Source organism: Tauraco erythrolophus, chromosome 5, assembly GCF_009769465.1.
Source record: "Tauraco erythrolophus isolate bTauEry1 chromosome 5, bTauEry1.pri, whole genome shotgun sequence".
NCBI classification, from domain to species: Eukaryota; Metazoa; Chordata; class Aves; order Musophagiformes; family Musophagidae; genus Tauraco; species Tauraco erythrolophus.
This window is the reverse complement of record NC_141469.1, coordinates 20,949,705-20,962,363: the sequence shown is the minus strand read 5'-3', so window position 1 is coordinate 20,962,363 and position 12,659 is coordinate 20,949,705. Positions and strand designations below refer to the sequence as shown.

The window sequence follows — 12,659 nt, the reverse complement described above, 5'->3', positions numbered from 1 at the left end:
TTGGAACAAGAAGCTCTGCCTGGCCCAGTCCTGTTCCCTCAATACAACATAAAAAATCGCACGGGCTCCAAACTGCATCAAAACTTACTTCCCAAAGACAGGCTCCAGCGTACAGGGGAGGTAATTTTCTTGGTCATTTATGGATTTCTTTCCCACCGAAATCTTCACATAGGGATCGCACTAAAGGTGGGCGTGAAAACAAACGCAAGAAAGAGTCATTGCGCAGCAATATTGATGGCAAATGAATAACTCTGCCTCCCCTTGTCCCACTAAGCAGATCTTCCACCACCCTTGACAAATGCCTATTTTCAAGGATAGGACAGGCTGACCATTAACTCCTTACTACAAATCAGTGACCAGCGGCAAGAGCTACCTGCACTGCAGTTCCTTTTTGAGGATGACCGAAGGACCAGTTAGCAGTGTGGGAGAAGAGTCCAAGCCCTTCTGAGGCCAAAGGGATGGAAAAGCAATAAAAGAGCATGAAAAAACTACTTATGGCTACTCTGATGGACTGGGCTTGCTCTGAAGTCCTCAGGATGTTCCCGTTCTCATCTGAGTCACCTATTGGGGGGGTGCCAGCAAGGTCATCATTTTTTAAGTTTGGAGTTTACTCAAAAATAGATGTATAAATGTAGGGGACTGAAATGTCAAAGGGAAAACATTTTGTTTCAAAAAATATGGCTCAAAACCTTTTATTTCCCAGATGCTGCAACAACTTTAAAAAAAAAAAAAAAAGAGAGGAAGCATACTTTAACATAAAGCCTCATTGTGCATCTAAAAATTGTATCAGATATTTTTATATTTTTAGCAAGTTTTTAAGCTTCTCTCTCACAACTAAAACTACTCTGGGAAATTAGCATAAATTTGAAAAGTGGTTCAATTAACTTAAGTCAGCATTTTTGCCAGGGGAAGAAGAAAAAAAGAAAAAAAACAATTTCACCTGAAAGATTTTGCCCACCTTGAGTCCATCACCAGAGATCTCACCACCTCAGCTCACATTAAAAACAGAAAAACTGGCTAGTTATTGGCTCCCCAAAATATTGGCTAGTTACGCTCCCTGGGAAAACCACCCAGGCCAAGCTCCTCATCATTTTTCCTTGACCTGCAGATTTTTTTAAGAAGTGAAGGATGGAAAAGCAGTGCTCGGGGAAGGTCTGCAGTATGAGGCTGGACTGGGCATCCAGGGCTCTCCTTTGGTCTGCCCTTGACTGGGACGAGCGGACGAGCTTCAGGAGACATCACACCGCATAGAGGGAAAGACTATGGATCAAACTTGGATTGGTTTTGGTTTTCAGTGTAAAAAAAAAAGCATTTTTTTTCTTCTCTATATTTTTTTTTCTACAGGAGTGTTTTATAGGAGATTTCTAAGAAATTGAAAACCTCTATTCCAAGTCCATCTTAAAAAACTGGACAGATTAAAAAGCAATTTCATTTTGTTCACGTCAAAATATTTCCCATACTCTTCTCTAACTTTTTGCCTGTTTTTCTATGGAACAAAGAGAATTAAGAAGGATTTTTTTCCCTGAGTTTTTTTTTCAAAGTGAAACAAAATTAACATTTTCTTTTTGAATCAACACAATTTTCTTTTTGCACTGAATTTTTCTTCTAGACTGGCAAAGCTTTGCAAAAAGCAGTCATGTGAAAGACATAATTTTGTTTCCTTTGGCACCAAGGTACAAAAAAACCCCAACCAATTCATTGAGCTATTTTAACTAACCCTACTGAAAAATCCCTCGGGATGGAGGAAGAGTTGGCTCCTGGGATTCCCAGATGTTGCAATGGAGGTGGAAAGAAAGGGTAGATTTTCTCCTTTTTGCTGTCACTCTTGTTTCTAAATGTTAAGCCATATACGCAAATTTTGATCAATTAGGGCTGACTTGTTGAAAGAGCCCACCCCACGAGCCAACGTGGAGGTCCATCAGAGCCTTCCCCACCAGGATACCTTTCCATTGGTGTCCTTGGGCTGGAGGTCGAAGGCCCGGATGATGTAGACCCTGACAAGACACTCCTGGGGTCCTCTGGCCGGCAGCTGGTGGAACTGCCGAGGCGGCACTGGGACTCGTGGGTCATCTGGGAGAGGGTAAATTTTGAAGGAACCCTGTGAAGGACAGAAGTATTCAGCTGGGCTCACACACCCATACGTGCAGATGGGTCTCGTGTGAGTGGGCTTGCAACAACAGTCTGGATGGTTGCATAGAACCATAGAATGGTTTGAGTAGAAAGCTTCCTTTAAAGGTCATCTAGTCCAACCTTCCTGCAACGAGCAGGGACATCTTCAACTACATCAGTTTTCTCAGAGCCCTATCCAACCTGACCTTGAAAGTTTCCAGGGATGGGGCATCTACAACTACTACAATGCTGGGGACAGAGCCCAGATCCTGACCATCCTTTGTCTACTAGACCAGACCATGTCCTGCCAGGTTCTTCATGGCCAAGTGAGCCCGGAGCAGAGTGGTGAGCTGCCTGTGTCCTTCATCTCTTGCCTGAACATCGATGCAAACTCTGCCATAAGTCTGCACAGAACTCCTCTAGCGTGTTTGTCCTTTACCTCTTCTACTTCACTGTCCTTTGAGCCTTCACACTACTAAAGAGGCGTGAAGGAGACGTGCTGCCAATGCGATCAGCCTCCTAAAGGTTTAGGCTGAGACTTTCTCTGCGGAGACATTTTTAAGGGTTCCTGAATGAGGCAGCTGGTTCCTGAGCGAGGGGTGGGAAGAGGAGGAAGAAAAGGCAAAAATTTACTAGTCTTTAATTCACCAGACCTGAGTTCCTCTCGGCAAAGTGGCAGGAATCAGTCTCTGGGTATTGTTTGAGAGAAGAGAGTGCTGGGTAAGAGCAGGAATAAAATTTTAAGAAAAAACAGCCAGAAAAAATTATTGCCTCTTCTCTTGCGAGTGGGTTAAAAAGAGTAGAAGAAGCTTTGCTCCTCTGCACTGGGGTGATATCTCCAAAGGGAGAGCTCCAAGCACCAGCGTGGTGAGACCATAAGTGCCCACACATGGTCCCACCACCTCCTTGGAAGAAGATGCTCCATCACTTACACCCAGTGTCAGCTGCAGCTGGTTTTTTTCTGGAAGATGACAGCACAGGCTAGACTAGGTTTGAGGCATTCAGGGCACTCACTGCTGGGAACACAGCAGGCAGACCTGCACAGGCAGGTTCTTCAGACTGGGCACAGTGGGCTACTTTTATGGCCCATTTCTCACTGAAGTACTACCTAAAAATAGTCAATTGGCATCATCCCACCCAGCAGCAAGACCTTCCACTCAGCAACACGTGTTCCCAAGTATGGACAGGGGTAGAAAGAGAGGCCATCACACCTTGAACTCCCCCACGACCGAGGGGTCATCATTTGAGTCCTGCGACCGGCCCCGATACAGCTTGAAGGTGTGGCAGAAGTCGGAGAGATGCTCAAAGTCCTCCACGTTCTCCAGCTCCATCTCGTAGACCTGGGGAGGGAGAGATGGGGGTGAGGGCAGGGACTGCTCCTGGGCAGAGGAACCAGCAGCATGTCCCCACCGATCTGGGACAAGCTTTGACCTAAGCTCCTCAGTCTAGGGGAAACACCACCCTCAGGGACAGAGCCCTGGGACCTGTCAGCCTTGTTGCCTGACCCCCAGGACAGAGATGAACAGACATTTGGTGACCCTACAATAAATAACAGCACATTGCAGAAGACCCAGACTAAGCCAAGGTCTCACAGAGGGTTTTTCATCAGCCGAAGAGACCTTCCTGCTGGGAACATTCTCCTTAAGAAAAAAGACCTTAAGGTCTTCTCCCTTTTAGTCCTATATGGGGTCCTGTGCTAATTTTAGCCGTTCTTGTAACAGGGCATCTAAATCTCCCCTTCCCTGGGCAATCTCTGGCTTTCCTTGTTGTTCCCAAACACTTTTCAGGGTGGCAGTTCCCCATCCCTTCTGCCACTTAGAAAAGTGACAATTTCTTGAAGGCTGCAAAGTGGAAAGTTACCGGGAAAGATTTTACAAGGAAAATTGTGTTTTCCAAATAGTTCTTTTTCAAAACAAAAGTACCTGCTCTCAGGGGAAAATGATCTAATTTTTTTTTTTTTTTTTTGTCCCAGAAGAAAAAAAAAAAAGCCTAAACATTCCAAAAAATCAAAGCTTGTGGAAAAACATCACAGAGAGCACAGGTCCAATGGGCCAGAATCAGCCAAGGCAACTTACCTTCAGGGTGTCAAAGCCCTTCTCTAGATAGCAGCCACATTTTTCCCTCTCTCCTGTGGAAGCATAGAATTTGCTCCACCAGTCAATGAACTCTTCCTCCTAGCAGCAAGGGATACCAAAGTTACACATCTCCATCAGCAAACCCCAACAATCAATGACAACAGCATCTCCCGTAATTGCTAGAGGTGAACCTTGTGCACCGACCCCATGGCACAGTGGGTTTGGGTGGGTCTCTGTCCTGCAGAGGTGATGAAGCCATCACAAACCCACAATTCTCAAAAGCATCACTTGCTCAAAGCCTCATCCAACCTAGCCTTGGAAGTGTTCAAGGCCAGGCTGGATGAGGCTTTGAGCATGGCAGGGGGGTTGGAACTGGATGATCTTTGAGGTCCCTTCCAACCCAAACCATTCTATGATTCCATGATTCTAACCCAACATGCGGCTTCTCACTCCCTGGCTTCAAGGGGCTTTTGGGGATGCTTCCAGCCCAAATCTACAGCAACACCGTGGACCTGGACCTGTCAGCAGGGAGGATGATTCTCCATGGGAGGATGAGATGGACCTCACAAGAAGAAACTTGCAGCGTTTTTAGGCTAGGGGCAGATTTTGGCCAGTTTGGGTGGTGGTCTTCCCAGGACGGCGGTGCAGGACCACACAGGGGATGAAACAAATTACCTCTTGTGCTAACACAGTCCTGACAGCCTGAAAGTCAGGGAGGACATGAGAGCTACTCTTAAACTCAACCCTTGCTTTAGGCTTCACCTGGAATGTTTTGGGGTTTCTGGGAGAGGGATTTGCGTCCCGCACCACCCAACCTCCCCATCCAAACAAAGCGCACGGGCAAACAAATAAATGCATAAAATGCTTATACCCCCACTAAAATAATGGTCCTGAGGTGTTGCCGCTCTCTCAGGAATAAGGTAACTCTCTTCTCATTGATATTCTACAAAGAAATGGGCAAATCTCACACAACCTCAGCTTCACAACCTCACAGCCCACAGCCACAACACCACGGAGGAGAATTTCATAGAATTTCATAGAATTTCATAGAATTTCTAGGTTGGAAAAGACCTTAGAGATCATCCAGTCCAACCGTCCCTAATCCCCCATTAAACCATATCCCTAAGTAGTTCATCCACCCTATTCTTAAACACATCCAGGGATGGGGACTCAACCACCTCCCTGGGCAGCCTATTCCAGTGGCTGACAACCCTTTCAGAGAAGAAACTCTTTCTAACATCCAACCTGAATCTCCCCTGACTAAGCTTATACCCATTTCCTCTTGTTCTATCACCCATGACTAATGTAAAGAGCCCTTCCCCCACCTCCCCACCATCCCTTCTCAAGTATTTGTAGGCTGTAATTTGTCTCATCTGCTGTGCAAACTGTGTTTCAGCCCTGAGGATGCTGCTCCAAGAGGAAAGCCAGCTGCTGGCTTCAGCAAACATAGGTATTTTATAAGAGAACCATTTTTGAAATTTATACAAGCAAAGATGAAGGGGCTTTGACTGTGATTCATGAAACATTCCTGAAAAATAATGATGTCTTATTTTAGAAGTCCACAAAATTCCATCACACTGACCTAATGGAGGAATCATAATAGAGGTTTATTGGATTTATATTTTAAGCCAACAGTGCAGGCTTTAAATTGCTGTCTTGAATAGACATTGTTTTTAATAGAAATATTACATAAATTAACTCTGAGATCTCTGCTGCGTCCTTTTTTTAAAAAAAAAAAAAATTGCCTTTCATCACTTCCCCTGTTTTATTGTTTAAAAAGCTCCACTCTGACCATCATGGCTTTATTACGACATTCCACAGGTACTGAGTTACAAAGAAAGCACTTAAACTAATCTGACGACTTACCCATGGTATCTTCTGCAGCCCCAAGACAAAGAATTTGGTTAGATATTTTTGCTGATTTCTACTGATGTTACGAAAAAAAAGGGGAAGGGAAAAAAAAGAAGAGGCGAGGGGAGCAGCTGGAATGTTAATAGCGAAGGACATTAACCCATTTGCCTGCAGATGGGGAAGCCAGGGAAAGCAATGGCTCCACCGCCCAAGCGACGGAATTCAGGGATTTCATTTAGCAACCAGGCGACAGCCAAAATCATCTCCAGTGTTCTATCTCGGACATGGTACCAGATGGTCCTCGCAGTCAGGGTCCGTGCCCTGAGCCCTGGTGGGATGCCATGCAGATGGCTGAGGGACCTCAAGCATCCTGCACGACCCCTCAGCTTTTGGGTGGACCCCGCGGGGCTGCAGTGGGGCACGCACCCACAGGGCAGCATAACTTGTGGGTAAATTTCACACCAAGTGGCTAATGGCTAAAATTTTGGCCTGGAAAGAAGCTTATCCAGATGTGGTGAGCCTCTGTTATCAGAAAGTCTGCTGTCTCTCCATTCCTGCTCATGCCCTCTCCCCCCACAACCACGACTCCCATAGAGCCAGGACCACCACACCAAGGGCTGGCACCCACATCCCACATGCCCCAAGACCCGAGTCAGGATTGCAAACATTTTCCCATTCACCATTGAGACAAAGTCAAGATCTTTCAGGCTCCAAGGTGCTCAGCTTTGGCTTTATATTTAGATGTAAATCTATTATTTACATAGAGCTACTGGAGCGGGTCCAGAGGAGGGCCACGAAGATGATCAGAGGGCTGGAGCACCTCTGCTATGAAGACAGGCTGAGAGAGTTGGGGCTGTTCAGCATGGAGAAGAGAAGGCTCCGGGGTGACCTTATAGCAGCTTTCCAGTACCTAAAGGGGGCCTACAGGAAAGCTGGAGAGGGACTTTTTACAAAGGTGTGTAGTGATAGGACAAGGGGCAATGGATTTAAACTGATAGAGGGCGGATTTAGGTTAGATATAAGAAAGAAATTTTTCACTCTGAGAGTGGTGAGGCAGTGGAACAGGTTGCCCAGAGAAGTTGTGGATGCCCCATTCCTGGAAGTGTTCAAGGCCAGGTTGGATGAGGCTTTGGGCAACCTGGTGTAGTGCAGGGTTTCCCTGCCCATGGCAGTGGGGTTGCAACTAGATGATCTTTAAGGGCCCTTCCAACCCTAACCATTCTATGATTCTATGATTCTATGATTATCTGCTAAAATGGAAAAGTCAGTATTTAATACGGAGCAGCAGAAGAGGATCCAGGACCATTTCACCAGGCAAGAGCCTGAATGGGACCATTTCATCAGTTTTCCAGCAGCTCCATAAGCATCCAGGAAAGGGACAGGAGGAAAACCTCTTCCAGGGGGGCGTCCCAGAAGAGAAGAATGTCTTACAGCCAAAAGCACAACTGTTTCCAAAAATAAAGAAATTCAGATTTAAAAAAAAAAAAAAAAAAAGAGTCCTTAAAACCAGAATTTCACCAGGAGGCTGCAACTTCCCACTAGGAACATTTCTAGGATTATGGCTTGGACACAGCAAAAGCACTCAGACACAGGCTGAACTTCAATCCAGTATGCAAATCCGTCTGAAGTCCATGAGGCTCTTCTGACACAGTCTCAAGGGCGTTCTGGATCCGGACCTGGGTCCAGCCGAGCCGCTGCCACCGCTTCCTTACCCCCTCTGGATAGCCAGGAAGGAGGTTTGAGCTGTGCCTGATCTCCACGTAGGACTTTTACCCCAGGCTGTGCACATCGCTGTTGAGGGGGTTGAAATTCTCCCCTCCTCTGGACCCCAAAATGCAGATCTGTGTCTTCTTGGCACCTCTCGGGATGTTTTCAATCTCATTTTGTTTCATCTGGGTGGGAACACACCAGTTTTAACCTCATTTTTGTCGAGGAGGCTGAGCCAGAGTGGTTTTCTCCCCACTGCCCAGGGTTTCCTGCAATTGCAAGCCTGTTCCCACAGGATGCGTTCCCAGCTGAGGATAGCAGGAGCCAGTGCTTGCCCAGCAGAACCCAGTTTTCACAAAGCATGTTTGAAATGGTCGTTTCGGTCCAGAGCAAAAGGAGGTGTGGAAACCTGAGAAGCTGCTACGCAACGGACATGTTGGCTTCTGGTGAAACTTAGTCCTTATTATCCCTTTACAAGTGGGGGAAACTGAGGCACAGACAGGTTAACAACCAGACAGCAAAGCCCGGAGAGCAGAGCTAGTATGAGACAACTGAAGTCTCACTACTTATTCTCGCTCTCCTAGTGATTACACGCTCTTCCCTGTGGGAATATATATAATTATAAGCCTGGAGAAGAGAAGGCTTCGGGGAGACCTTCTAGCAGCCTTCCAGTACCTAAAGGGGGCCTACAGGAAAGCTGGAGAGGGACTTTTTTCAAGAGTGTGTAGTGATAGGACAAGGGATAATGGATTTAAACTGAAAGAGGGGAGATTTAGATTAGATCTAAGGAAGAAATTCTTCCCTCAGAGTGCAGTGAGGCACTGGAACAGGTTGCCCAGAGAAGCTGTGGCTGCCCCATCCCTGGAAGTGTTCAAGGCCAGGTTGGATGGGGCTTTGAGCAACCTGGTGTAGTGGAGGGTGGCCCTGTTCATGGCAGGGGAGTTGGAACTAGATGATCTTGAAGGTCCCTTCCAACCCGAACCATTCTGTGATTCTACGGTTGCCTCTAAAGAAGCCACTGCCTGTCTCAACAGTACTCACACATCACATCTGGGAGGCAGCTTTCCCGCTATGGGAAAGCTCAGCAGATGGGATGAGAAGATCCCTCTAGAAACAGCTTGGACATTTACAGATGCAGCTCCCCAGCAGTCTGTTACCACACTTTTGCAGGAGATGACACCCTGCATCTCAGCCCTGGAGAGGGTGGTGTCAGCAACCTTGTTTGCTCCTGCTCAGCTCCTCGCCCGACCGAATTCACCCAGCCCAGTCCTGTTCTCCCACTGGGGCAGGAAACTCCAGCGGAGGGGCCATGGCAAACAGCTGGGGGACACAAAAACATCTTTAAACACCGCAGTTGCGCTCCTTGGGATTTTCCACCCACATCCTAAATCCCTCCATTGCTCTGTCTAGCATCGCTCCAGAGGTTGGCACACTCAGGCAGGAAACCGAGCAGTGGCATGAAACGACTGCAATGAAGTCCACCAGCCACTGACCACCCAGACAAGATGCCAGCTATCCCAGTACCAGGGGGGTATGTCAGGCTTTGCTGCCCAACAGGCTCCATCACCTACAGATGCAGACCAGCAGCAGCTGCAGAAGTGCCTGGGAGGCAGGGGAAAAAAAAAAAAAAAAACAAACAGATGTTTCCTGCTAGAAGGCCATGCCCTGCCCAAAATACTGGGATGGAGGTGTCACAAAGTGGGCTTGAGACCTCACACCTGCCAGACCTTGGGAGCTGGAGGAAGCCTTTTCTGTGCTAACAACCTCTCCATGTCCCTGAACTCCAACCTCGTCGCCAAGAGGGACCCATCTTTGGGTTATCCTTGGGTCAACCTGGTCCTTCCCATGGTTCCTTCAAAATATCCCAGGGACCTGCAGCAGCTCTGAGCAGCACTGTGCAGCAAACAACACTGGAGGAAGGAGAAGAAGACCACATGCATCCTACGCATTCTATGATTCTATGATTCTATCCACACATGGAGGCTGCAGGAGGATTTGGCTTATCCTTCCATCAGCCCTCAAGAGGTGAACTGGCAGATGTTCCTAAAGAGAAATTATGCATTTCTGGCTGTTTCACCTGTTTTTCACCATGCCATTAATTTTGCTCAGAAGTGGACAAAATTGTTTGCTTCCAGTGGGTTTTCTCCATCCCGTTCAATCAGCCCACGTTTAGTCATGTCCACCCAAGGGCAGCCTCTGTCCCGTGACTTATATTCGGAGATGCTTTCCCCTGCAATCCCGGCTGGTGGAAGTTGGTCTGGGAGGGCTTTCACCCATCACCCCTGGCAGTGCCCAAACACACACAAAACACTGGGAAAATAAAAAAGAGGGCAGGAATGCACTGAGGGCATCGCTGGGCTGCAGAGTAGGTTGGCGACCGTTTTCCACAGGAGACATCCAACACCGAGAGCCCTTTCCAACTCACAGTAACAGGATAAGCTGTAAAATATGTGCTCTGATTTGGAACTAGCAGACACAGCAAATAACCAATTATTCCAAATAGTTTACAGATTTTGACTTCTCTTTTTTTTTTTTTTTGGCTCGGGTTAGCTTCACTAACTTGTTGCTCGCTGGGTTATTTGTATTCCTTACAACCAGAGCATCGCAAGCCAAAAATAATGGTACGAATAACCACATAGAAAGCACCTTATAGTGCTTTTCGGGGGAGAACGGAGGCTCCTCATTGCTGTTTCATAGCTCAGAGGTGTCTGAGGGCTCCTCTTGAGCTGCTCTCCTCTGGGAGATGCTTATCAACTGCCCAATTCCTGCTATTGTTCCAGCAAGTTAAGGCTGGTGGAGAGACCTTGGCAGAATGTTCCACAGTTGGGAATGCAGGGGCTGCATGGGCATTAACCGGGCAGGGGGGTCTTCTGCAGAGGGTGCTCCATGGCTCTCCTGCAAACCTGGGTCCTTCCACTCCCACCCACATCGGGGCTTTCACACTAACCCCACGTTTTCACCAACAGGACTTGAAAGCTCTTTTGTGCTTCTCAGGTGAAGGAGCCTGACTGTCCCTTCGATCCTGAACCTGAAGCAAGTTAGAGAAGACATGGACAAGGACATCTTGCCAAAGGGGATTAGGGCCCTCAAAGGCCCTTGGTGGCCAACAGCTGCTTTTCAAAATGCAACGTATCTTCCCCAAATATACTGTGATTATTCTTCACTTGCACAAGCAGCTTCCTGCCAATTCCCAGCTGTATCTATTGACATTTTAAAGTGATTCCTCAGAAGCATTTCTGCATTTTCCCTCTGCCTTTAACAATCAAAAACACTCTAATTTATTATAAGTACTGCCCTGGCACACAGGGACCCCGGTCGGGATTCGGCTCCTGTTGTGCTGTGCTTTGTAGAAAAGGAGAAGGATGGGAAACTGCCCCAAAACTCCATTTAAATATTGCTCTTAAGGCAGATACCAAAACCAGACCAAAGGCATACAGAGTTTTACAGTCCCTTGTTGGTAAAGGGATCCCAGTGTGACCAGCTCTGGTGGTGGCATCTATACATCTACTGGAGCTTCAGTCTTGATTCAGCTGATTAAATACAGGCTTTGATCCCAGCAAGAGGGGTACTGCACCTTCTGCTGTCATTGTCTATGGGCTCTCCTCTGTCCTGCAGTCCTCTTCGCTTTCCAAAATTAAGGGAAATTAGGTCACCTCTAAGGTCACCAGGATCTCATCCTGAACGCTCTCAGGTCAGTTCTGGTGGGCACCGTGGCAGAGACATGGAAGGAGATGGCACCTCCATTCTCGGAGAGCTTCGAGGGGACGCTGGCCAAGCCCAGGGGTACACAGGGGCTGTTCTGGCCCATTTTCTTGGGATGGTTTGACAGTTGGAAAGGGGGATTTAAAGGACAACAAAGAGGATCTTGTGGATAATTACAGAGGGGATTTTGTGGATAATTACAGAGTGCTCCTTCCAGGCGGGGAGGGGGAAATGGCTCAGGAAAGAGCTTATTTTGACATTTTAACAAGTTGTGAGTCTCTCTTTCACCCTTTGAAGATGATCAAATCACTTGAACTCCAAAAGGATGAGACAGGACTTCAACGCTGAGGGACAGGGACAGACCTGGAGCAGAGAGGTGGGTCTACGAGACATCGGTGTTGCAAAATCATCTCATTTTGCTTATGCCAAAGATTCTCAGGAGGGAGCAGAGAGGGACGAAGGGCCAACTCTTGACTTTGTCTAGGAGGACTTTGGCAACGGCAGCACCAGAGGAGCACAAAGAGAGGACAGATTAGAAAGGGATTATGAAATAGATTATAAACAATTGCAGATTAAGTGCTGGGATTCGTGTGAGCTCCAGGCAGAGCCTGAAGCATCAGCTCTGGCAGCCCCCACCTGACATCCCCACCACATTATCACTTGTCCCCCCAGGCAGGTGTCGGGGATTGCTGTCACAGGGAGCAGAGGTGATGCCTCATCGTCCTCGGGTCCCCCTGGCAATATCTGCCTTATTTTCCAGGGTGGTTTGTGGGTCTGGGGTTTTTCAGCACACACTGAAAGGTTGTCCAGCACACGCTGCTGGGGAGGCAGATAATCCCCCTGCTTGAGATGAAGGGGGAAAAAAACTCTTGTGGACTCCACTGAGGAGCTCAGGTCTCCATGAGGGACAAGTCCACGATCTCCCACCATGCTCCCCCTCCTCCAGGTCATTAACACCGCAGTTGGAGGCAGAACCCGGTGAAGTTCAGAAGCTCCCTCACACGCTCCACATTGGGCTGGATTTTTTTTGGCTGTAAAAGCTTTTTTCCTAATATTTAACCAGCTGCAGCCCCTATGCCTCATTCCACAGCTCCTGCTTTCGTGCAAAGCTCCCCAGCTATAAAGGAGAAGGAGACGGGAAGGAAGACGTGCGCGGGCCATCACGGTGACCTGCGTTCCAAAACAGGATGGTTTCCCCCAGGAGGGGTCGGCAGC

The 12,659-nt window shown here is 47.7% G+C and overlaps 1 protein-coding gene across 17 annotated transcripts in view; it reads right to left on the bottom strand.

Annotated features, from left to right (window-relative positions):
* Positions 1 to 12,659, bottom strand: part of DYSF (dysferlin) — a 109,903-nt gene that overhangs the window by 36,164 nt on the left and 61,080 nt on the right. For 16 of the 17 annotated variants that reach the window (XM_086611419.1, XM_086611417.1, XM_086611422.1 and 13 more), the window contains 4 exons: positions 4,185 to 4,283; positions 3,321 to 3,449; positions 1,943 to 2,098; positions 89 to 180 (listed from right to left, as the gene is read on the bottom strand). In XM_086611419.1, the coding sequence (XP_086467545.1) occupies positions 89 to 180; positions 1,943 to 2,098; positions 3,321 to 3,449; positions 4,185 to 4,283 (476 nt within the window). Of the gene's footprint in view, positions 1 to 88; positions 181 to 1,942; positions 2,099 to 3,320; positions 3,450 to 4,184; positions 4,284 to 6,050; positions 6,063 to 12,659 lie in introns of all 17 variants that reach the window. The other variant, XM_086611423.1, reaches the window with a different exon arrangement.